General features: G+C 42.8%; 1 protein-coding gene across 2 annotated transcripts in view; it reads left to right on the top strand.

Moving 5' to 3' along the window:
• The first annotated feature begins 368 nt into the window (after window positions 1-368).
• The window catches only part of CALB1 (calbindin 1), an 89,192-nt gene continuing 64,789 nt past the window's right edge, over window positions 369-24,771 (top strand). For both annotated transcript variants that reach the window (XM_033933921.1, XM_033933922.1), the window contains exons 1-3: window positions 369-494; window positions 987-1,063; window positions 7,889-7,963. In XM_033933921.1, coding sequence (XP_033789812.1) covers window positions 416-494; window positions 987-1,063; window positions 7,889-7,963 — 231 coding nt within the window. In that variant the 5' untranslated portion in view covers window positions 369-415. The remainder of the gene's footprint in view (window positions 495-986; window positions 1,064-7,888; window positions 7,964-24,771) is intronic.

Consider the following 24,771-nt stretch of genomic DNA (forward strand, 5'->3'; position numbering starts at 1 on the left):
CTTACCACACGTTTAATATTTATTTTTATTCCCTTTCTATTTCAAAAGGACGACCTGTCGTTTCCATTTAGCTTTTGTCTCACTTGAACATTTGTCATCTCTCCAGCACATGCGGCAGAGAGTGGGAATACAGAACCCTCGCTATTCTTGAAACTACGCCAGGAAAAAAAAAACGTGAATGGCGCCAGGGCGGCAAACAAGAAATAAAGAGAGGTGTGTGAAAGGGGGAGGGGGATAATCGAGAGAGGCGGGATGAAGGGCGGACCCAAGCAAGGGATTGGGCAACTGAGATTGACAAGGGGCGTGGCCCGTCTGGCCGCACTCCCATATGTAGGGCGCCGAGGTCTGCGAAGGGAGGGAGCCAGCTCTGAAAGTCAGCACCGTGGACAGCTCCTTCACTGTCTCTTACACCAACATGGCAGAGACGCACCTGCAAGGAGTCGAAATCTCAGCAACACAGTTCCTCGAAATCTGGCGTCACTACGATACTGACGGTGATTATATTTCATTCTAAGTTGTCCCCGTAGATGAAACTATGATTGTTGTTTCCATCGTGGCAACTTTCACTTGCTCCAGTAGGAAAGCCTAACTTTATTTTCAAGCTCCTTTTTTATCCCCAACACTAAAGTTGCTGCTTCTTTTTCTATTTTGCAGCTTTGGTGATTTGCTGCAGGAAGTGTGAGCTCCCAGAGCTTCGGCTTAGTCGTAAATTTTAAAAAATCCATTTTTATTTTACCCCAAAGTGAATTAGCTCTAATTACTCTGCCTCCGCTTTAGAAAGTCGAAATTCTGCGTTTGATCCCACCAATATGTACTGGAACCAGAAAACCTAAAGTCCGATTTGAAAATTATGACACCCGTCATAAAGAATAGGGATTTGCGAAGTGTTTGCTTCCTGCGCTTATTTCTTGAACACCAAATCGCCAGATATGCTGGAAATTAAAAGTAGATATCAATGAATGAATAAACACTCATTATTGTTACAGGAAATGGATACATCGAAGGGAAGGAGTTACAGAACTTTATTCAAGAGCTTCAGCAAGCCCGAAAGAAGGCTGGACTGGTAGGTGGATTTTGGATGCAACTTTATGTCTTACAAAAATGAGAGAGAGGAAAAAAAAATGGAAATGTCCAAGAAAACAAAGTTTATTGGCGGTACCTCTCCTATATAAGAATAAAGTTGTTATTATTATTATTACTTTAGGTTGGAGAACGTTTCTTCTCGCTATTCACAATTACGTTTATTATAATTGCATATCATACGTAGCTTGCAACCCCTGTTTTTAAAATGAATCGCCTAAAATGCTAGTCTGTATATTTATCAGGATTCGCAATCGCCAGAATAAGTTCACAATTCTGCAATTATAGTTAAACAAAAGCGTTGCCAAAGTTGCATTCTAATCATCTTAAATACTATTTGTAGTTTTGAATAACTTCAGTTAAGCCTTTTATTTTTGGTAAACATCCTGAGCAACTCAATCTCAGTTAATCCTTGTAAGAAAAGGTTAGCTAGCAATTATAATACACCTGCTTATGGCATGCCTTTCCTTTTTAATTCCTGGTCAATAAATCCCTGTGGTATGAACTACTCACAATGCTTATTTGCATTACAGTTATTTTATGGGGGGGGGGGGGAGGAAATAGAGAGATCCCAAAAACATTTTTGTACAGGCAGACTAGTATCATAATGGAATAAAATGTTCTTTATAAATGTAACCTGGAAGTTGCTTAAAGATGGCTGAAACTACTTTGCAACCATGTAAGTAAGTAATTCTGGTTAAAGCTGTGCTCACCTAAAAAGAATTAATTCAGCAGCTCTGAAAATTAAGAGGAAAACAGTTCATTAACACACACAGGCTAATTGAATAAACTTACTAAATGTAAATTACATATATATGCCTGCATAGCTATGTTATAATAATAGTCAGCTTATTCCTAAAGTCCTTTGCACACCAGCTCTTTTCCATTTCACCTAGCATCTACACTTGACACATTTTTGCTGTCATTGGTGAGAATGCATCTCATAACCCATTTTATTTAGTAGACCCTGCTTTTCCTAACTCTCCACAGGGACCTCTAGTTCCAGTCTGCTGTACATCACAAGGGAATACCATGTCATTATTAAGAGATGTAAAAACCACATTAATATCAATACTTATCCGTACGCAGTCTACGCAATTTTGCAATTCAGTCTTATGATTTTTAAGAGAACATTGCTTGTTCATTTCCGAATAGTTTGCCTGTTTTACCTTTAGTGAAAGAATTGATTTGCCATGCCTATTTTACCACCAGCTTAATTCACATGGTTATGGTTCTGAGTAGAGAATGACAAGGAGACAATTTTTTCTCCATCCCCGCGGGAGCTCATTTTCCCGTCCCGTCATTGCAAGTTCTTTTCCTGGCCCTGCCCTATTCCTGCAAGCTCTGTCCTCATCTGTACAAGCCTCAAACACTTTAAAATCATAAGTGTTCGAGGCTTGTGCGGTTAAGGAAGAGTTTACAGGAATACAACAGGAATAGCGACAAAACTCACCGGGATGGGGAAATTGATTTCCTGTGGGGACAGGGACAAATTTGTCCCCATGTCATTCTCTAGTTCTGAGTACTTATAGTTGGCATTAATTAATTAACAACTTGTAAAGTTCAATGCAAGCAATGTTATTTGATTTGCATACCAATGAGATGTATTATATGCTTTGCATTTCATTATTATATAACATGTATTGTTGTAAACGTGCATTAAGGGCAAATAATTCAGGATTGTGCCTATTAAGGGCTTGTTGTTGCAAAATCCTTGTGCTATGCACTTACGGCCTCTTATACAAAACCACGCTAGTGGCTGCGCTGCGCTAATGGCCCTGAAGCCCATAGAGATTTAAAGGGCTTCGGGGCTGTTGTTGCGCGGCTTTGTAAAAGAGGCCATTAATGCAGGTTAGTAACTATCCTTCTTAGAAGGCAAATCATAGCATATTAATATATGGTGCAGGCTTCAGTCACTGATATTTTAAAATAATTGCAAAAATGTAGAGATTGAGCAAAATTCAAATTTATTGAGTCAGATTTCAAAAGAGAGTATAACTGACTGCTGAAAAAGATATATGAAGAACTGTCCAATATAAATATTTGGCAAGGGAATTTCACTCATAATGTATAGCTGAAATCAATCAAATGAATGCTGTATCATGTACAGGCTTATAGAATAAGCTATGCTGGACTTGGTGCAACTGATGTTTAACCATTTTGTGCTAAAATTATTACTGTTGCAGGTAAGATTTTAACATCAAAATATGGAAATAAGCTAATTTTACCACATCATGTATGCTAATGGCCTGCATATGAAATTGCCGTGTTTTCCTGAAAATAAGAAAGTGCCATATTAATTTTGCACCCAAAAAATGCACTAGGTCTTATTGTCAGAGTAGGTCTTATTTTTTTCATGTACAATGATCATCTCTCCCTTCCTCTCCTCCAACCCAGTTCTTCCTCTTTCCTTTTTCTCCCCCACATGTGCAGCATCTTTATTCCCCTCTCACCCATCCTCTTGTGCCTTCCCTCTGCAGCATTTTTCTATCCCTCCCTCCCATCCCCCCTGTGCAGCAGAACCCTTACACTGTGCACAGCATCTTTCTATCCCTCCCTTCCATGCAGCTGCAGCAGAACTCTTGAGCAGCTCCCCCCCCCCCCCGCCATGCAACCGAACCCATCCTTCCATCTCTCCCTCCCATACGAACCCTGCTGACCACGAGACCTACATACCTCCCTCCACAGAGCAGCGTTGGCAGCATACTAAACAGGCTGCTTTGCGGCCTTCTCCTGCCGGTGCCTTCCGTGCACCACGTTGCTGATGATATCAGTGATGCGGTAGAGGGAATGAGTCAGTGGGAGAAGGCCGCGAACAGCCTGTTTAGAGTGCTTCTGATGCTGCTCTATGGAGGGAGGTAGTAGGACTCGCGGTCGGAGGGCCGGCAGGGTTCAGATGGGAGGGAGAAATGGAAAGTTGGGACAGTCAGTGGGGGTTCAGCTGCGCGTCAGAGGCAGTGGGCAGAGGGAAGCACTGCTGCCGGTGAATCCAGGGAATAGGGCTTATTTTTGGATAGGGCTTATATTAAGACCTACCCCGAAAATCATGCTAGGGCTTATTTTTGGGGAAACATGGTACCTTCACTGCAGGAAGGTGCACTAAAGATCTGTGTACTTTACTTTCCAGCTAGTGCTTAAACTCTGTTTCAAGAAACAGAGAAACATAATGGCAGATAAAGGCCAAATGCCTTCCAGTCTGCTCTTCTGCAGTAGAGGTGACTTCAATAAGAAACCAGTTACAGGCAGTCCCCGGGTTAAGAACAGGTTCTGTTTTTTTTTAAACCGTTCTTAAGCTGAATTTGTATGAAACTCGGATCCTAGTATTCTTCCCATCTTCTCCACCTCCTTGAGGCCTCTCTTACATTCCTTTCCATCCATCCATCCCACTGTTCCCTGTTCCCGCTCTACCACCACATCCAACATTACTCCTTCTCATCTTTCTCTTCCCCATGCATCTCTACCTCACTCCTCTCTCACCATCATTCTGCCGGCACCGCGCTGCTTCCTTAATGCCTGCATCAGTTCTCATGAGTCCCATAAGGGGATGGCTGGATGCTGAAAAGATTGCTCCTGCCCTGCACCACTGGCCACGACAAGGCAGGAGACAGCCGGTAGCCATCCAAGAGGGAGCTGTAGGGGGAGCTTCAGGTACGGGGGACTCCCTGGTTGATCTTCGATGTCTTTAGATAGGCCGCCTCATATAAGGAAGCTGCACCCACTGCAGGGGATTGTAAAACCCATGTTTAGGCCGCAGCCTATACATGGGGAAATACGGTATGTGCTTCCCTCTGGTGGGTGTTTACCTTCTTCTGTCCAGCTCCCTCCTCCTTCCATCCGCAGTTGTTTCTCTATACAAAGCTGCAAGCTCTGACATCAGAGTGAAGCCTTCCGGCTCTGCCCACAGCTTTGTGCAGCAAAACAACTGTAGCTGGAAGGAGGAGGGAGCCGACCAGAAGGTAAACACCCGCCGGAGAGAGTCGCATACTTGGGGCACAGAATGAAGGGGGGAAGGGAGAGGGGCGCATTGGAACTTGGGAGGGAGGGAGAGGGGCGCATTTAGACTCAGGAGGAAGGGAAAGGGGTGCGTTGGGACACCAAAGGTAGAACAGGATCCCCTGTTCATAAGTATGAGTCCCTGAAGTGGTTAAAAATCAGCTAATAAAGACCAGAGTTTCCCAAGGTGAGAATCTCTGATGATAGGACTCCCAAACTGAGGATCCACAACTCCTGCACCTCATTATCTAAGGCCCCTGTGTTCCAGGGTCCTGAATCAAGGGCTTCCATATCCAGGTACTGAGGATACCTGGATGCAGCTCACCTAGATGCAAGGACTTGGTCTCAGACCAGTTGATAAAATGCTCATAGATCCAGGCCACCTGAGTCTGAGAACCCCACACTTGTCACTGTCCCCTAGTTACTTACTTACCTTCTTATCAACTCGGCTAAACCTTCACCATCCCATTAAGTCAGTGGTTTTCAACCCAGTCCTTTGGGCACTCCCAGACAGACAGATTTCAGGATATCCACAATGAATATGCATGAGATTTGCATGCACTGCCTCATTTATATTTAAATCTATCTCATGCATATTCATTGTGGATATCATGAAAACCTGACTGGCTGGGTGTGCCCGAGGGCTGGCCTGAGAACCACTGCACTAAGCCACTTTCTTACTTGTTAAGCCCCCTTTAATCCACTAAATCACTCCCCAATCCATTACCTAATTGTTCAGGCACCAGTCAATTCAACCCTCAAAACCACCAATCCACCCCATCTTAGAACATTAACCAATCTACCCTCTTTCCCATCTACAACAACCCCACCATAACAGAGGAGTTGTTAGATGGGTGGAGTAATTTAGTGAATGGATGGATGTTAACTAGATGGGAGTTGAGGAACTAGTGAGTGGAATTTTTTTAGAATGATGGAAGCTTGCTTGGTGGCATATAGGATATGCTTAACATTACAGTCTCACTGCCTAGGGAGGGGGCGAGGTGGAGATCCTGGAGCTGAATCTCCTTGCATTGGGAATCTCAGGCCAGGGAGTCTGTCACAGGGGTGCTGGGGCAGAGTCCCTTGATTCTGGGGATGTAGTATAGAGTTCACTACCTCAGAATTTCTAGGTTATTTGGGACTGGACCAGAGAACCTCCAATGTAATGGGTAGTGGTATGTGGTCTTCATCATAAGGCGTATGGGGACAGACTTAAAGATCTCAATCTGGGAATCTCAATCTTAATGGGAAGGAAACTTTGGAGGAAAGGCAGGCGAGGGGAGATATGATAGAGACGTTTAAATACCTACGCAATGTATATGCGCATGAGTCTAGTCTCTTTCATTTGAAAGGAAACTGCAATGAGAGGGCATAGGATGAAGTTAAGAGGTGATAGGCTCCGGAGTAATCTAAGGAAATACTTTTTTTACAGAAAGGGTGGTAGATGCATGGAACAGTCTCCCAGAAGAAGTGGTGGAGACAGAGACTGTGTCTGAATTCAAAAGGGTCTGGGATAGGCACGTGGGATCTCTCAAAGAGAGAAAGAGATAATGGTTACTGTGGATGAGCAGACTAGATGGGCCATTTGGCCTTTATCTGCCATCATGTTTCTATGTGTCTATGGTTTTAACCTCAGTGGTTAGAGGTGGTAGTTAACTTTAGCTTTAACTTTATTTTCTTTTAATGCCCTTCACTTCTGATATAGTAGACAATTTTTATTGTGGATTATGCATCTCATTATTTTATTACTATACTTGGGAAGTAAGGTAAACAAATAGTATAAAAAAAAACAAATTAGACTAAAACTTTTATCACACAGTTTCAGTGAACCTTATTACATTGGCACAATTCAAAACTGAAAAGCTAATATTACCAAAATCTGACCTCTCCTCTTCAAGCGCACTACCAAAATCCTTATCCATGCTCTCATCACCTCACACTTACCCCCTCTGTTACATATGTGTGCTAAGCTTGTAAGCACGCGCTAAACGCTAACGCATGCATGTCATCCTTAACGCGCCTTTGTAAAAGAGGGCCTTAGACTATTGTAACGTATTTCTCTCAGGTCTTCTGCTCAACCATCTCTCTCCTTCAATCCGTTCAAAATGCTGCTGTACGACTCGTATTCCGCAAGAGTCACCATGCTCGCATTACCCCTCTCCTCAAGTCACTTCATTGTTTCCCCATCTGTTTCTGAAAACAGTTCAAACTCCTCTCACTGACTTACAAGTGCATTCACTCTGTAGCCCCTCTCTCATCTCATCTACCTCTATGTTCCCTCCACCTTTGAACTTCATTCATCGGGTAAGTCCCTCTTATTTGTACCCTTCTCCTCCACCACCAACTCGAGACTCTGTCCCTTCTTTCTTGCCATGCCGTATGCCTGGAACAGGCTGCTAGAGTCAATACATTATGCTCTATCTCTAGCAGTATTCAAATCCCTACTAAAAGCCCACTTTTTTTAAGCTGCTTTCAACTCTTAACTACCACTCATCATCGGCTACCTTTACCCATCGTATCATTCCTTCGGCTAGAAACTCCCCAACCCTGTGATGTCCTGTCTGTCCAAATTAGATTGTAAGCTCCTCTGAGAAGGGACCATCTATTGAATGTTAAATGTACAGCGCTGCGTACGTCTTTCAGCGCTACAGAAATGATAAATCATAGTAGTAGGCAGTATAGGAACAACTCATAACATGAATTTCTTCTATCAATCCTACAATTCTGATATTTTGCAAAACATAAAATTGTTTTGAACATGTGAACTTATTGATCTGTTTGGGTAAGTAATTGTAATAATCATTGCATATTTTAGGACTTGTCTGAGAAAATGAAAGCTTTTGTGGATCAGTATGGGCAGAATACCGATGGCAAAATAGGCATAAGTGAGGTAAGAAATACTTTATCAATATCCCATTCCACAGCATGTTTTGCATTTGGCTTCATTGGTGAGTTAATTAGACAGTTACTAAAAAAAAATGCATTATTAAACAACTTTGTACAAAATGTTTGAATGTTACACTCATGTAACTATGAAAATTGTACTGTGCAACTGAATAATGGAAGCAATAGTTTGTTCCCTAATATCTGTAAATACAGTTTGGGAAGTTCTTTTGATGTTCTTTTATGAAGCATTGTGTAGTTCCTCTGTAGCTGAAAGGTGTTCATTACACTTTATTGAACACTGCAGGTGCAAGTCAAATGAAAATAAAATGAGGTTACTCTCGTGGTTTCTTTTAAAGAACTGAACAGCTTTGAGCTTTGAGGGGTTAAAATATATGAGTATATTATTGGAATAAAAAAATGATTTAATGTATTAATAATTGGATGATAGGGAGGAAAAATGGTTGTTTCATTTATATTTTGTGTATTAAGGTGCATTTTATGCAAGCTTTTGATGTTATATTATCTGTAATGCCCTGCCAATGTCTGAAAATTCAATAAAGTTTTAAAAAAAGAACTGAACAGCTAGATAGCTGAGCTCAATTTGCAGATTTGAAATTTTTCATGAAAACTGCAGAGCCTAGTGTACAGAATGAATTGGAGCATCTAAGGGTCTTTTTGAGCTATTTCAATACCCACCCCCATCTTTATAAAACCACAATAGCGGTTTTTAGCGCAGGCCGGTGTGCTGAATACTCTGCGCTGCTCCCAGGGCCGGATTTAGATGAAAAGAGGCCCTAGGCTATTCCACTTATGAGGCCTTTCACCTCCCATTTTTAAGTTTGTAAATTACATGAGAGATAATAAATTACATCATTACTGTGATATATATCAATATGTTAAATGAAACATGTTGTTATTGGTATTAACCTTTATAAAAAATGTGACATGGATAATAAATAAAAAAAAGTCGAGAACACTTATTTGGACATTTATTCTCAGCACCATATATAGTACTTGTAACAATAACTAATCAAACATAACACACAACATTGCCCCTTCCTATGTCCATAGTGCCCCCAGTGTGTCCTTCCTCACCTTACCCCCCTCTGATGCCCGCCTGCCTCCCATCCCCCTTCCATTGAACACCCCCCATGCCATCCTGCCTGCCTGCCTTCCATTAAACCCCCCACCTCCCCTCCGATGCCAGTCTGCCTGCCTCCCATCCCCCTTCCACTGAAACCCCTCACCCCCCCCCCCCGATGCCAGTCTGGGCCGCCCTGTCCTGACAGATCCACGTTTTGCCTCTCTCCCCGCGGGCTGGGCTTTGCCCAGCTGTTTCCAGACTGACGTCTTTCCCTCCCCGATCCTCCTCCCAGGGCGAGAAAAAGAAAGGGAGAAGCCGAGTCGGCGCCCCATTGCGGCCGGAGCCGGTTCCGATCCCGAAGCATAGAATTTCTCCTTATTTTCGGTTCAGTGTTTTAGTGTTCACTGTTTTTAGAATAGTGTAATTTTAATTTTGCTAACAATTTGAATGTAGGCCCTTCTTGATCTTGAGGCCCTAGGCTGAAGCCTAGTTAGCCTATAGGAAAATCCGGCCCTGGCTGCTCCCAACACTGATAGGAACTCTATAAGTATCAGGCACAGTGAAGAGCATTCAGCGCACCGCCTTGCGCTAAACACCATTATCACAGTTTTGTAAAACCGGGGAGGGAGGGGGGAGTGAAGCCAATGATAGTTTGGATAAAAATGCAATAATTATTTTGATATTACATACTAGTTAAATCCTTAACGATCACAGAGTTGATTAGGCCCTCTTTTACAAAGGTGTGCTAAGCATTTTAGTGCGGATTCAGCACACACTAAATCAGCTACCGCTGACCGCTAACGTGTCCATAGGATAACATGCATGCATTAGTGTTTAGCGCACGCTAAAAAGCTTAGCGCACCTTTGTAAAAGAGAGGGTTAATTATGATTTTTTTTTTTCTGAAATGGATATGTGTCCTTTCATTCTGTCGTATAACAGGGCGCCTAAATTAAAGTACCTCTTGCGTGTTTAAATTTATAGAATACTGGCATGTATGCAGATAAACACACACGTGTAAGAAAATGGCAATAGGGAATCTAAGCAGTAGTCTGTAATTATTTACTAAGGTGCACTAAGCCCTAACTCAGGCTTAACAGTTCTTTAATAATACACACAAATTTAGTGTGTGCTAACAATTAACATGTACTAAATGTTGAGCAGCCCATTCTATTACTATGGCTGTATGCTAATCACTAGCATGTGCTAAATAAATTAGTGCACCTTAATAAAAGGCTTACCACAGGACACATTAAAGTGTCTCACAGTAATGTTTCATTTTGTAGACATTAAGGCCCAGATTCTTGGACCATCACCGATATCAGTGGCCATCTTAAAAGTGGCCACTGATCACAAGTTAATCATGCATCAGCACCAGTTTCAGAATCGGACCCAATGATAGGCACTGGAAATGTAGGCCAGGGTTTTCTGGATCTACATTTCCGGCACATATCTTAGTGAGAATCATGCTTACATAGGTGCTTTAGGCCATCTAAAACCACTCCCGGTGTTGGCCATGCCTACTTTGGTGTTTGGCAGCCTAAAGTGCCTTTGGAGGTGCGATTCCAGTTCTGATTTTCTAAGCACCAGTAAGTGCCTCAGATCTCAGTTAAATATGCCATATAGACAGCATTTTTAATGGAGTTATGAGCGCCTACTGATGCCTAGAAAATCAGCATAGGTTTGAGAATCCAGGCTAACTGCACAGTATTTATTTATTTAATTTATTTTTTTGAGGGAGTGTGTCAGAGGCAGAGAATGAGCATGGAAGTATTATAGGATAACACAGGAGCTTTTAGCAGTTCCTTAAATGATGTGGTAAGTGCTCCTGCGTTCATTCTGTTCAGTTGCTACATGCTAATACTAACATTAGTGGATGGCCTGAAAATAAAATAATTGAAACAGACCAAATTTATTACTGTAGTAGAAATGGGCATAGCACATGGGAGAGCCCTGTGTTAGGATTCACAAAGCCTATTTACTTGTGCACTTTTATGAAAAGCCTACTAAAATAGCTACTATACAGGATGTCCGGGGCGGTACTTGGAGAGACCTCCCAGGAAAGATACTTGGGAGTTCTGATCGACAAGTCGATAAAGCCGTCCACACAATGTGCGGCGGCAGCAAAAAGGGCAAACAGAATGCTAGGAATGATAAAGAAGGGGATCATGAACAGATCAGAGAAGGTTATCATGCCGCTGTACCGGGCCATGGTACGCCCTCACCTGGAATACTGCATCCAGCACTGGTCGCCGTACATGAAGAAGGACATGGTACTACTCGAAAGGGTCCAGAGAAGAGTGACTAAGATGGTTAAGGAGCTGGAGGAGCTGCCGTACAGTGAAAGATTAGAGAAATTGGGCCTCTTCTCTCTCGAACAGAGGAGATTGAGAGGGACATGATCGAAACATTCAAGGTACTGAAGGGACAGGTTGTTCACCCTCTCCAAGGTAGGGAGAACAAGAGGGCAATCTCTAAAGTTGAAAGGGGATAGATTCCGTACAAACGTAACAAAGTTCTTCTTTACCCAGAGAGTGGTAGAGCTGGAACGCTCTTCCAGAGGCTGTTACAGGGGAAAATACCCTCCAAGGATTCAAGACAAAGTTAGACAAGTTTCTGCTGATCAAGAACGTGCGCTGGTAGGGCTAGTCTCACTTAGGGTGCTGATCTTAGACCAGAGGGCCGCAGCATGAGCGGACTGCTGGGCATGATGGACCACTGGTCTGACTCAGCAGTGGCAATTCTTATGTTCTTACTAAAAAGGCTTAGTGTGTGATTGAATTATGCTTGAGTACCTGAATAAGTTCATGTAAACCGTTCTGAACTCCCCTGGGAGAATGATCCAGAAAACTGAATAAATAAATTGTTAGGTGGGAGATAAGGGGCATTGTAAATGTGGATTTTATAGACTACTGGAAATTACATGCTTATATGTCACATATAGGGCTCCTTTTACGAAGGTGCACTAGCGTTTTTAGCGTACGCTACAATGCCGCACACGCTAACCCTGCACTACACGGAAAATACTAATGCCAGCTTCGTAAAAGGAGCCCATAGACATCTTGATGCCAACTTATGCTAGTATTTCATATCCAAAAGTATGCACATAATTGCTGATATAAGATAAGTGGCAAAAGTAAATAGGTCGTGCTCCTAACTGAGGTGCCCAGTTATAGAATTGCCCCCTTGGGGAGTAAGTTTCACATTTCTCACCTAGGTACAAAATCTATGGGTACTTTGCATCTAGTTTATATGTGTATGTATAAATTTACAATGGAAAATACATATACACGAATTTGAAAATGCAGCCTAGGTATGTAACTCCTCTGCTCTCCCCCACCACTCAGCTTAAACATGCCTCTGGGAATGCTTCCTCAGTTTGGTTAAAATACACATAGAATGGAAAACCATGTATAGTTTTAGCTAGATTGACAGAGGGCAATTTTCAGATGGGAAATTTGCCCCAGGTGGAAGGTACTGGTATAATCAGCTGTCTTTGTGTGAAGGACAGGTAGGTGCCTATTTTTAGCCTATTTATGAAAACAAATAGGTGCCTGTGGGGCTCATTTTCAAAAGAGAAAAAAAAGGCATAAAATGGCATTTGGACATTTTTCTTGCAAAAATGTCCAAATCACTATTTTCAAAATTCATATTTTAGATGTGTTTCTAGGCTGTTCGTCCCCTATTCACCTAAATTTCAAGTGGGCGTGTGATGGGTGGTCTTAGGACTTGGACATTTTGCAGCGAAAATCAAATATTTAACAGAATATTCAGGGCACCATTTTGACGTTTGGGGCTAGACCTGTTATAAAAATTAGTAAGGGCCAAGAAAGTGCAAATACTGACCAGATGACCATTGGAGGAATTAAGACACGACCCCGTGTACTCCCCCAGTGACCCCTTTCATCACGCAAAGATGTAAAAGAAATAGTAAATACTAGCCTGTATTTACAGCTTCAGATGGTTATACAGACATTGCTGAGCAGAGCAGAGGGGCATTCTAGGGGGTACTTCAGTGAGCGTAACATTAAAAAGTCCCAGATACACATGTCACCATAACCTGCTTATGCCTAGACTGAAATAAATAATTATGAGAAGGAAAAATAAGATGTGGCTGGGCCCTGAACTTAACTTCTCTGAGCTGATATTAGAGTAGCAGGTCTCACATAGTAGATACACTTTGCCCTTTGGCGGTAATCAATTTTGACAGCTGTTGAGGCTCATCAAAAACATACTGTATCTATTCCCTTGATAGACCATAACACACCCAACTGCAGAGCCTGAGGTCTCAAAATAAGAAACGATTTTCTTCTCTTCTATGTAGAACGCGATACGTCAGGATACATTCTAAGAACTTTTGACATGAATGGAACATCCTTATATTTAACAAAGAGCTTGAGCATCCATTCCCTATCTGAATCAATAGCAAATTGTACTGAGGAAATATTTTTTCACTTAGACAGAGAATAGTTATGCTCTGGAATGCATTGCTAGAGGATGTGGTAAGAGCGGTTAATGTAGCTGGTTTAAAAAAGTTTGGACAAGTTCCTGGAGGAAAATCCATAGTCTGCTGTTGAGACAGACATGGGAGAAGCCACTGCTTGCTCTGAATCAGTAAAAATAGAAAATAATCACTCAATTCGAATAATCAGATAAAGACATCATATACAACTGATAGTGAATTAGTATGCTCAGAGATAACAGGGAACGCCCAACACTACCACCTCACCGCCCAATCATCACATAATTCAAAGCACCAGCTGTAAGGGTCTTACACTGTTATGTATATTTATCTACGTGCACACAGCTACCGTATTTGAAAAATAACAAACGCTATATAAGTGTTAGTCTGATAATGCAAACTTATCTTAGGCTTGCGGGTTCCAACGTGACACAGACACGTTTTGTTCCTACCTCAGGGAACCGAAGAAGAATTCGCAAAAGAGCTCAAAAAATGCGGGCATTATGCAACTCTAAAAGTACAAAAATTAAAAAGAACATATTTTATTCATATATAAACCTAAAAATGCTCGTGCAAATATTAAACATATTAAGTAATTTGTGACTACAAGTGGGACTTACCATACATTTAAATAACAACTCATATCGAAACAGCCTCCTGATAGCGTGTCAGCTGCTACATTGACACCGTAAGAAATTTAAAAGTACCCTGCGTCATTACGTACTGACGTCGGGAATAATCAACCAATAAGGAAATCGCAAAGATGTACTGTCGCCGTAAGGAAATGAAAGACCATAAACTAAATCCTAAAACTACATCAAAGAATGCATCATAAAAGGTCATTATAAAAATGCTCGCCACTCAATCTCGCTATTGAGACCTTTCGGGTGCAAAATATCTAGCTTGAAGATCCAACTCTACTCATTTGCGTAAAGCTTAGCTTTAAAATTGCCCCCCTGGGGGAGTTTGGGAGCTTCCAAAATGGAATACCGTAAAGATGACACTGGGTGATTTTCATTTAACCAATGTTGAGTGAGGGGGGCTTCAAGTACTTGAGTGCTAATTCTAGATATGTTCATCAATATGCACTCGAATACTCACTGTGTGACCTATATAAAGTAACCTACAAGGGCACTGTATCACATAAACAATTCCACTAGTGCCGCAATCAGTGGATATTATAGATTTACGGCAGTGAACCCATGTAGGTACAGCCATGTCCTGTAATGTTACACTGTATTGGCATACTCTACCCCGGGGGGGGGGGGGGGGCAATTTGAAAGCTAAGCTTTACGCGAAAGAGCAGAGTTGGATCTTCAAGCTAGATACTTTGCACCCAGGTCTACGGGACTCCCACGGGGAACCTCCTCCAGGTCTACAGGACTCCCATGGGGATTTCCCCCCCTCCCCCAGGCTCATGGGACTCCCACGGGATAGAACCGGGGTTCCCGAGGCCTGGAAGATAGTAGAAGATAGACAAAAGCAGAAACTGGGACCAAGATGATGGAAAAACAAAATGTCCCACCAGCTACATCAAGGGAGATGTTCATTTTGAAGAGGACTAAGCTCAAAATGGGAGGCCCAGCTCCCTCTCATGGTTATGCTACCAATTGTGTTTAGTACAAAATGAAGTACTTGCTGAGTTTGTTTTGGGGTTTCCAGTTCAGTTTTGGCACATTTTTCTTATGCAACCATTGTCCTGAAAAGTGCCTCTCTCAGTTCTGCTTTAAAAGATTTTGATGCTGTATTGTTTGATTCTTTACTCGTTGCTGCATTAAAAATCATTTGCGGATCTTGGAAGGACCTCTCACAAGTTACCTATGGCAGATGGTGGAACCAGATTTGTTTGCTCTACAGATATGAGCTTTATATTGCCAAAAAATCTAACACATTTCTTTTAACAAGAAATGGTCAATCCTACAGTCACATGACCTAATGTCTATTCTAATTCCGGTGATGTATGCATCTCTTATTTCTGTTCAGTTATTTGTTTATATTGTATTTTATTGTTGGTTTAAATAAACTAAGGGCTCCTTTTACTAAGCCGCGTTAGGGCTTTAACGCACGGAATAGCACGCGCTACATGCCGGGCATGCTAGACCTTAATGTCAGCATTGAACTGGCATTAGTTCTAGAAGCGTAGCGCATGGTAATTTCCTAGGTGCGCTAAAAATGCTAGCCCTAAGACTTAAAAAAAAAAAAAATCAAAACTTCACAGAAGTAATTGCTACTTTTTATGGGGACAGGTAACTTTTATGGGGGGACGGGCGGGGACAGAGGAGATTCCTCCCAGGGTCGAGCGGGAATGGAGGAGATTCCTTCCGGGGTCAAAGGAGATTCTGACGGGGACAGGCGGAAAACTGGTGGGGTTGGGCAGGATTTCTGTCCCCGCACAACTCTCTGTTGTAGACATCTTTCCAATAAAGCAGCACTTGCCTTAATACATCATAATGAAAATGACTTAAAAATCAAAAGAAGTAGAAATGGTTCTCTAAGAAAGAGAAACATTAATAGAAAAATAGCTTAAAATGTATTGATTTTGCAACCTTGATTGAGTAGAATAGTAAATTAAATGAGTACAGTGATCTGTGGTGGTTTGTTCATACTGGGCTCTCTGTTTCCAACAGTTGCCTTTGGCTGTCAGTGCAAAGACTGAGATGCCTCTTAATCTCATGATTAAGTTGATTCATATATTGTGTTTTTTAATCTTTTCAGGTCAGTGATTGTACTAAAATGCTAGCTGTCATCTGTCAGTACAATTTAAATGTAAGACTGCATTACTCTGTCATAGCATATCCCTGCTGGGGAAATAAATGTACTACCGTCTATTTCTATGTTTCTATAGAAAGGTAGGGGAGGGTCTTTGGGGTGGGCAGACTGGATGGGCCATGGCCCTTATCTGCTGTCTATTTCTATGTTACCATATCTGTAAAAGCCCCTTTTACCTCTTCCACATTGTCAGGCTGCACCAGCCTAAATGTATTAAACGATATATCACCCAGGGTTAGCTTCATTTTGAAAAGGGAAATATGTTAGTCTCTTAATGTTGTGCGGGATATAATTTTGGCTATGCTTTCCATTTTCTCTGGTTTCTGATGTTATTTTCCCACTTTTAAATATAAAGGGTGACAGAGATTTACTGGGTCCAGAGAAGAGAGACTAAGATGGTTAAAGGGCTGGAAGAATTGCCATACAGCGAAAGATTAGAGAAACTGGGCCTCTTCTCCCTTGAACAGAGGAGATTGAGAGGGGACATGATCAAAACATTCAAGGTACTGAAGGGAATAGACTTAGGGCTCCTTTTACGAAGGTGTGGTAGGGGCTTGTGCGGAATAGTACACGCTAAATTGCCATGCGCGCTAGCCGCTACCGCCTCCTTTTGAGCAGGCGGTAGATTTTTGCGTGCTAATCCGGTGCGTGCGATAAAACCGCTAGCGTACCTTTGTAAAAGGTGCCCTTAGTAGATAAGGACAGGTTGTTCACCCTCTCCAAGGTAGAGAGAACGACAAGGCACTCTCTAAAATTGAAAGAGGATAGATTCCGTACAAACGTAAGGAAGTTCTTCTTCACCCAGAGAGCGGTAGGAAACTGGAACGCTCTTACGGAGTCTGTCAAAGGGGAAAACACCCTCCAGGGATTCAAGACAAAGTTAGACAAGTTCCTGCTGAACCGGAACGTACGCAGTTAGGGCGCTGGTCTTTGACCAAAGGGCCGCTGCGTGAGCAGACTGCTGGGCACGATGGACCATTGGTCTGACCCAGAAGTGGCAATTCTTATGGTCGTATGCGCAATACTAAAGTGACTTGATTTTTATTTCACTGATTTAACAGTAGCTGTATCCAGCCGCCCCTCTTACCAAACTCTTTCAAAGGTAACCCTTCTTCTTCAGATCAGATATTCAAAACGTTACTCTCTAAGACTAAAAGGCAAAGTAGTCCATGTTTGTGAAATGTTGAAAGGTGGTACAGGGTTGATGATGGTGGTGACTAATTAGAATCAAGAAGGTGTTGGAAGGAATCTTGCCCTTTCCGGTGAGAGCAGACTGGGGTAGGTTTTGTTTACATTCTGCCCATCTAAGAGAGAGTGAGAAAGTGTTTTGCCCTAACTTTTTATATAAAAAGGAGATTAGAGAAAAGGGCAAGGGTGGCCAACTCAGAAATTCAGTAAAAGAGAAAATATTGTGTATTTTAAAGTGGATTTGATGGTTTTTAAATAACCCAGGATGTCTGTAATGTAATTGTTTGACTTTATTACATAATGCATATTTAATTTTTGTAGGTCATTCTGAGTCTTTGTGGGAAACATAGGATATAAATAGGGCTTCTGATTTTATATTTTAACTGATAACCCTATCCCCCCTAAAATACTCCAATTCAAATCTTTAATCTCTCGGTTTATTTGGAAGTCTAAAGTTCCTCGGGTGGCCTTGGCCAAGTTGACTTTGGCTAAGGAGGCTTGTGGATTGAATGTTCCAGATATACAGTTGTATAATGTTGCAGCCCTTTTGCGGTGGATCCACGAAGGCTATACGGGGCATGATTGTTACTTTTCCCCGGGGTGGGTTGAGGGCTGGAGCCAACCCTTCCAGTTCTTTAATTTACTACACTCTCAGCCGGAACATGATGTTCGATCAGGAGGCCACTCTCGCTTTTTGCTGCCCTTTAGGCAGGCTTGGCAGTGGTGGTGGCAACGACAGGGCTTACCGTCCGCGGTGTCTCCTTATTTGCTGTTTGAGGGTAACTCAGGGTTTCTGCCTGGTTGGGGATGGTCAGTGTTTTGTGAGTGGGCACAGCAAGGCTGCCGTCATATGGCGCAGTTGCTGGACCTCTCAGAGGCTCTTTTTCCCTCCTTTCAACAGGTCCAGGCAGCATGGGCAATCCCCCATAATTACCTGTTTTCCTTAGCTTCGACATTACCTGACCTCTGCCAACCAGGAGTGTGTGTGTGTGGAGGGGTTGGGACTCTGGATCTCTGTATCAGGTTTTTGCGGCAACCAGTTGTCCCACTGGTATGGTGTTTTGCGGCTCTCTTCACGGGTTCCTGGGATGAGCAAATTGCGGGAGAGCTTGGAGGGGGATTTGGGCCAGAGCATTACTGACCCCCAGTTCTTGATTCTGACCTGGGCTTCTAAGGGCTCCCCTCCTGCCGCTCAATGGCAAGGTACGCTGAGAGCGATGGCACAATTTGAGATCCGCGTCTATGATAAATCTCAAAGACTGGACATGAGACATTATGTTATTTTGTGGGGGAGGGGGGCTTGCTGGACCTCCTTACTCCTTAACTACTACTTGATCACATCATCACGTATGCTTCTTCTGGAATCCCCAACTGTAGTGTTTTTGCTTCCCTACCTGTACTCCATGGGTGGGCGGGAGGGGGACAGGATTTGTAGGGGTGGTATGCATGGGTTGGATGTAGTATGTCTGCTGTTTGTCTGTTGTGCAGTGTAGGGTGTGTGGGTTGGTGATTTTTCTACAGTTAAAAATATTATGGCCAACGGTCTAGTATGGAATTGTGCTAGTCACAGATGATGTGGGTCTGGGTTGATCTACTGTTTCTCTTTTTGCTGGACTACCGCCTGCTCACTGCTGGAATCTCTCTTTGGGGAGGTTTGTAATTGCTTGCTCTTCCATTGTTATTCTTGTTCTTCCTGTATTGCCATTTTGCTGATTTTCATTTCTTGTCTGGGCCCAAAAAAAATAGGTGTTTATAGGTTAAACTTGGGAAAAATTATCGACACCATCAATCTCCCTCCTCAGATATTTCTACTCTCCAAACCTACCTCCAGGCAGCCATTAACTGACTTGACCACAATCACCTCTATTTGAATGCTACAAAATGTGAAGCAATTTACTTCTCAGGTCCACGGTCTCCTATTCTTCCCCCACCAACAGTGAGGGCCATCATTCTGCCCTTCCAGGAATCAGCTTGTATCCTGAATGTCACCCTGGACTCCAAATTCACCTTTAAACTTGTCCACCCTTAATTCTTCACATTACATCAAATTAGACCATTTAAACTATTCCTGCCAACCAATCTGCTCAGAACTCTTGTTTTGGTGCTTGCCTTTTGGTTGACTACTGCAATGCTCCTTTCTCTCTCTTCAAATGCTTACAACTGATGCAGTTCACAGCCATAACATTTTTCTGCAATGTGCATCAATATGAACATGTCTTTCCCTTCCCCCTTAGAAAAGGTGCGCTGTCTTCCTGTATCAGTTCATATCAAATCTGGCAACTTTCCTTTTCATCTGATCCCCTACTCTTACCTGTCTATCCTTCCTCTCTTTCCTCCTAGCCTCTCATTTCTTCTGTTCTCTCCTCTGTTCTCGCCTTTTATTTCTTCTCTATATTTATGGGACCCTTTACTAAATTACACTAAGGCCATTACTTTGTTGTTTTTTTTTATATTTTTAAACAGGGGGCATGTCATGGGTGGAGAATAGTTATGGAAGCATTCACAAGCCATCATCTTAATTAGTGAACACTAAAGCCCCTTATTTTATAAATGGCACCTTAACTTAGACACTGGTAGGCACCCTACCGGTACCTAAGTTAAGTGTAAAACACTGTTTAAAAGACCTTTTTAAAAGAATTTTCAAGGTGCCTACCGGCAGCTAAAATAACGGCATTGGAATCGTGCCTTCAGAGGTGCTTTTCAGTGCCTAATGCCACCGTAGGCATGGCTAACACCAGAAGTGGCACTAGGCACTGTAAAGCACCTCCAAAGGCACGATTCACATCAAAGGTAGGCGCCAGAAATAGAGGCCTTGAAAACTCTGACCTACATTTCCAGTGCCTACCTTTATCAAAGGGGTGATTTTCTAAACAGTGCCATTATGTGAATGGCATGCCACCGACAGTGGTGCCATTTAGAGAATCTGGCCCTAACTGGTTAACGCTGGGTTAACAAAGGAGCACCTAGGCCTCGATTTGATAAATGGCCGAGCAATAAAGCGCATAGTGCATATTAATCATGAGTTAGGCATTTTATAGAATCGCACCTAGCCGCACCTAAATTGGACTTAGACACCTATAGGCATCGAAACCTTGGGTGCCCCCTATAGTATGCTAGGATTTTCATGTCCTAAATACTGATGCCTAAGTCTAGGTGCCTATACACATTCCCATGATCCATTCATGATCTGCCCTTAACCACACCCACGTTCTGGGAGGTGCCTTAGACTAGATGCATGGAAGGGCATAATCGAAAAGGACGTCTAAGTCCGTTTGCGTCCATCTCGCAAGTCGTCCAAAGTTAAAAAGAGCCTAAGACACATTTTCGAAAGAGACGTCCAACTTTTTATTACTTTTGAAAATCATCTAATTATACGTCCTGCCGATCTGATCGTCCAAGCCGCTAAATCGTCCATCTTTATACCACATTTCCGGCCAACTTTCCGTCCAAGTCCAAAACACCTAGAACAAGCCCTGTTGGACATGGGAGGGGTCTGCAAAGTGATGGACTGCACACCCAGACATGCCACCTAAATAGTGGGGTACCTTACAGGGCATTGCTGTGAACTTCACAAAAAGGTGCCTTGGCTTCTCCTCACTACAACTCTCTTATAGGTGACGGTGAGCCCCCCAAACCACCTCCAGAATCCCCTAGACCCACTTATCTACCACCCCAATAGCCTTTATGGCTGCAGGAGCCACTTATATGCCAGTCAAAAAGGGTTTTGGGGGTGTATAGGGCAGTGCACATGTTTATGTATCAATGCAGTGATTACAGGGGCTTATGGGCATGGGTCCTCCTCCCTATGGGTCCCTAACCCACTCCCAAGACGACTTAAGCTGCCTCTGGGCTGGACGACTAGGCTTTCCTATGCCAGGCGGCCAGGTGATGAAAGGCTGGAGGCTGAAATTTAAAGTTGTGAATAAAATTTTTATGAGGGTGGGGGGGATGGTGATCACTGGGGTAGAGTGTGGGGGTCTGTGTTATGTGTTTGCAGTGCTTATCTGGTGAGTTTAGATGGGTTTTTGTGACTTAGACCATGTTTTACATGCGATCGATGCGTTGTTAATAACATTATATTGTGTGTATATATGAAAAATGAATGGAAAAAATAGTGTTAAAATTAGAACTATGGGGGCAGGGTCTGGAGTGGAGATTGAGTAGAGAAGGGCAGGGTCTGGCCCATGACTTAGCCCAGTGTTCTTCAACCGCCGGTCTGCGGACCGATGCTGGTCCACAAAATAATTATTTTATTTCTGCCGGTCCATAGGTGTAAAAAGGTTGAAGAACACTGGTGTAGAGCATAATGGGGTCCTTTTACTAAGGCACGCTATCTGATTTAGCGTGTGCTGATTTAGCACGCACTAATCAATTTAGCGAGTGCTAAATGCTTAGATGCCCATAGACTATAATGGGCACCTTAGCACACGCCAATCTTTAGCACGCGCTAAATCGATTAGCACGCCTTAGTAAAAGGACCTTAACGCGCAGAATAGCGTATGCTAAATTGCCGTGCGCACTAGCCGCTACCGCCTCATTTTGAGCAGACGGTAGATTTTCAGCTAGTGTGCGCTAATCCAGTGCGTGCGTTAAAACCGCTAGCACACCTTTGCAAAAGGCACCCAAAGTGAAGTTAAAAAAGGTTTTGTTTGCGTTGGCGTATGTGGATATCAGAGCTTGGCAATGAACTGAAATGTACAGTCAGAGAAGCTTTTTTGACAGACATGCTCTGCACAACTACAGCATTCACTGTACATTTCTGTTATTTTGTGTTCAGGATTTTAGGTACAGGAAATGAGCAATTATCTGCTTTCAGTGACACTAATCATCGTTTCCAGTAGATCTTGAGTACCAGTCACTATAATGTAAAGGGGCCATTCCAGCTTTCATGACTAGTAATTAAGAAATTCAGTTGAAGCCGTGACTTGGAAATTATAGTGAAGATCATAATTGCTATCATAGCAGACATTAACCCCCTAATTCCTGGTGTAGTGCTCAAAATGCACACAAAACCAAACTGTGCATGCAATTGAGGAGGGAATTCATCAGCAGACACTAAGGGGGTAATAATAAAAACAAAAACAAAAAACAAACGTCTAAAAAGTGTCCTAAATGGCTACTTGGACGATCAAAAAGCCTGATCGTCCGAGTACCCACAACCAAAGCTGGTTTTTAGACGTATCTAAAAACAGCTTAGGTCTTTCCCCTGCCTCTAAACGCACAGCGAGAAAAGAGGCGTGTTTAGAGGAGGGGAAAGGGTGGGCGGTGGGCGGGAGGTGGGCCGACCTACACCTAGGCGTACAACAGGTATAACCAAAACAGTTTAGTCGGCACTTAAACCTTTTTGACTTAGACAAAATAAAACCAGGTCTAAGTGCCGAAAAAGGGGCCGCTGAGCTGATGGCCGCTGGCGCCATCAGTTCAGCGGCCCGTCAACCTAACCATCGCGGCAGGAGATCTCTCCTGCCGTGATCCATCACCCCCCTCGCAATTAACATCGGGGCAAGAGGGAGCTCAAGCCCTCTTGCCCCGGCTAACCGCGGCACCCCCGACATATCGGGGCAAGAGGGAGCTCAAGCCCTCTTGCCCCGGCTAACCGCGGCACCCCCGACATATCGGGGCAAGAGGGCTTGAGCTCCCTCTTACCCCGATATGTCGGGGGTGCTGCAGTTAGCTGGGGCAAGAGGGCTTGAGCTCCCTCTTGCCCCGATGTTGTCGGGAGGGGGGAGGGTCGCGGTTTGACATGGCAGGAGGGCTTGGGCACCCTCTTGCCTGGATGGTTGTGTGTGTGTGGGGGGGGGGAGGATTCTGTAACCGGTGTTGTTTTTGACAGACACCGGTTACAGAATCCAGCTTTTAGGTGAAGGACTGGCTCCTCTTTCGCCTAAAAGCCCTTCTGTTGGACGTTTGGGGCTTAGGAGTTTTTTTGTTTCATTATGGCTGAAAAGTGTAGACGTGGTGTGGGTGTACTTTTAGACGTAGTGGTGATTGGACGTTTAGGCAGAGGAAGGCCATAATCAAAACAAGGACGTTTGGGTTGGTTATGGACACTTTCCCTGCTTCTGCATTGAACGTTTAAGGACTTAGGCAAAAAGGGGACTTAGATGCTTTTTTTTATTATGCCCCTCCACACAATTTAGTGCACACTAATTAGCACGAGCTAAATACTAAGACACCCATAGGGATATAATGTACCTCTTAGCGTTTAGCCCCCATTTATGAATTTCTCCCTTAATTTCTTTATGAGCCAATTGGGCATTAATTGGTAATAATTGGAATTTATGCATCCACCTGTATAGTCACTATTCTATAACGATGCATGCATACATCTTTCAAAAACAAGAGAATTGGCCCAATGATCTCCACAGAGAACTCCAAGAAGAAACAAAAACCAATGTGGAGAAATGATGTTCCTGAGATGGACTTTATTAATATTAAAATAATATTAAAACTTGGCAAACCACATAAAAACCTCTAGGAAGCAGTCCGCTGAAAAGCTTTGGACCCTGAACCCAACACGGTCCGTGTTTTGACAGAATGTCTTCTAATATTATAATGAGTTTCATGCCATAGTATCCTGTGTGCGTAAAGGCATCACTAGATAGTACGTGATAATTGAAATGAATGAGATGCCATGCTTAATGTGAAACTCATTATAATATTATTCATAGGACCTACTATCTGTTCCCTCTATTAAAGAATTTTAATACACTAGGAAATCCAATTTCTCCGTTGTCGCCCCAACTTTATGGAATGCCTTACCTCCCCAACTTCGCCATGAAAATCTCCTAGATAAATTCAAGATTAAATAAATTTCAAGATGCATTCCATAGCTCTTAAACTTCTTATTGCCAAGTCTGCCAACCGCTTTTAAGAAGCGACCCAATCTGTAATGTTTTATCCCTCTCCCTCTCTCTTCTTTTTAACCCTAGTTTTTTTTTCTTTTTTTCATTTTTCTCTTTAACAATATAACTTTACCCCCACCTTTCTTCTTCAATCCCCACTCTCATGTATGTCTTTGTAAAACGTCTACAATGTTCACTTTTTCCCCCTTTTATAAGCATTATTTTCATTCTTCTTTTTATCATAGCGTTGTAAACCGGCTAGATATTTGTTGATGGTCGGTATATTAAAAATAATAAAACTTGAAAGTTGACCTTTGTTGGGTCCATGGTCTAAAGCTTTTCAGCGGACTGCGTCCTAGAGGTTTTTATGTGGTTTGCCAAGTTTTAATATTAATAAAGCCCATCTCAGGAACATCATTTCTCCACCTTGATTTTTTGCATACATCTTTCCATATGGCTTCAAAAA

This window comes from Geotrypetes seraphini, chromosome 2 (assembly GCF_902459505.1).
Source record: "Geotrypetes seraphini chromosome 2, aGeoSer1.1, whole genome shotgun sequence".
Lineage (NCBI taxonomy): Eukaryota > Metazoa > Chordata > Amphibia > Gymnophiona > Dermophiidae > Geotrypetes > Geotrypetes seraphini.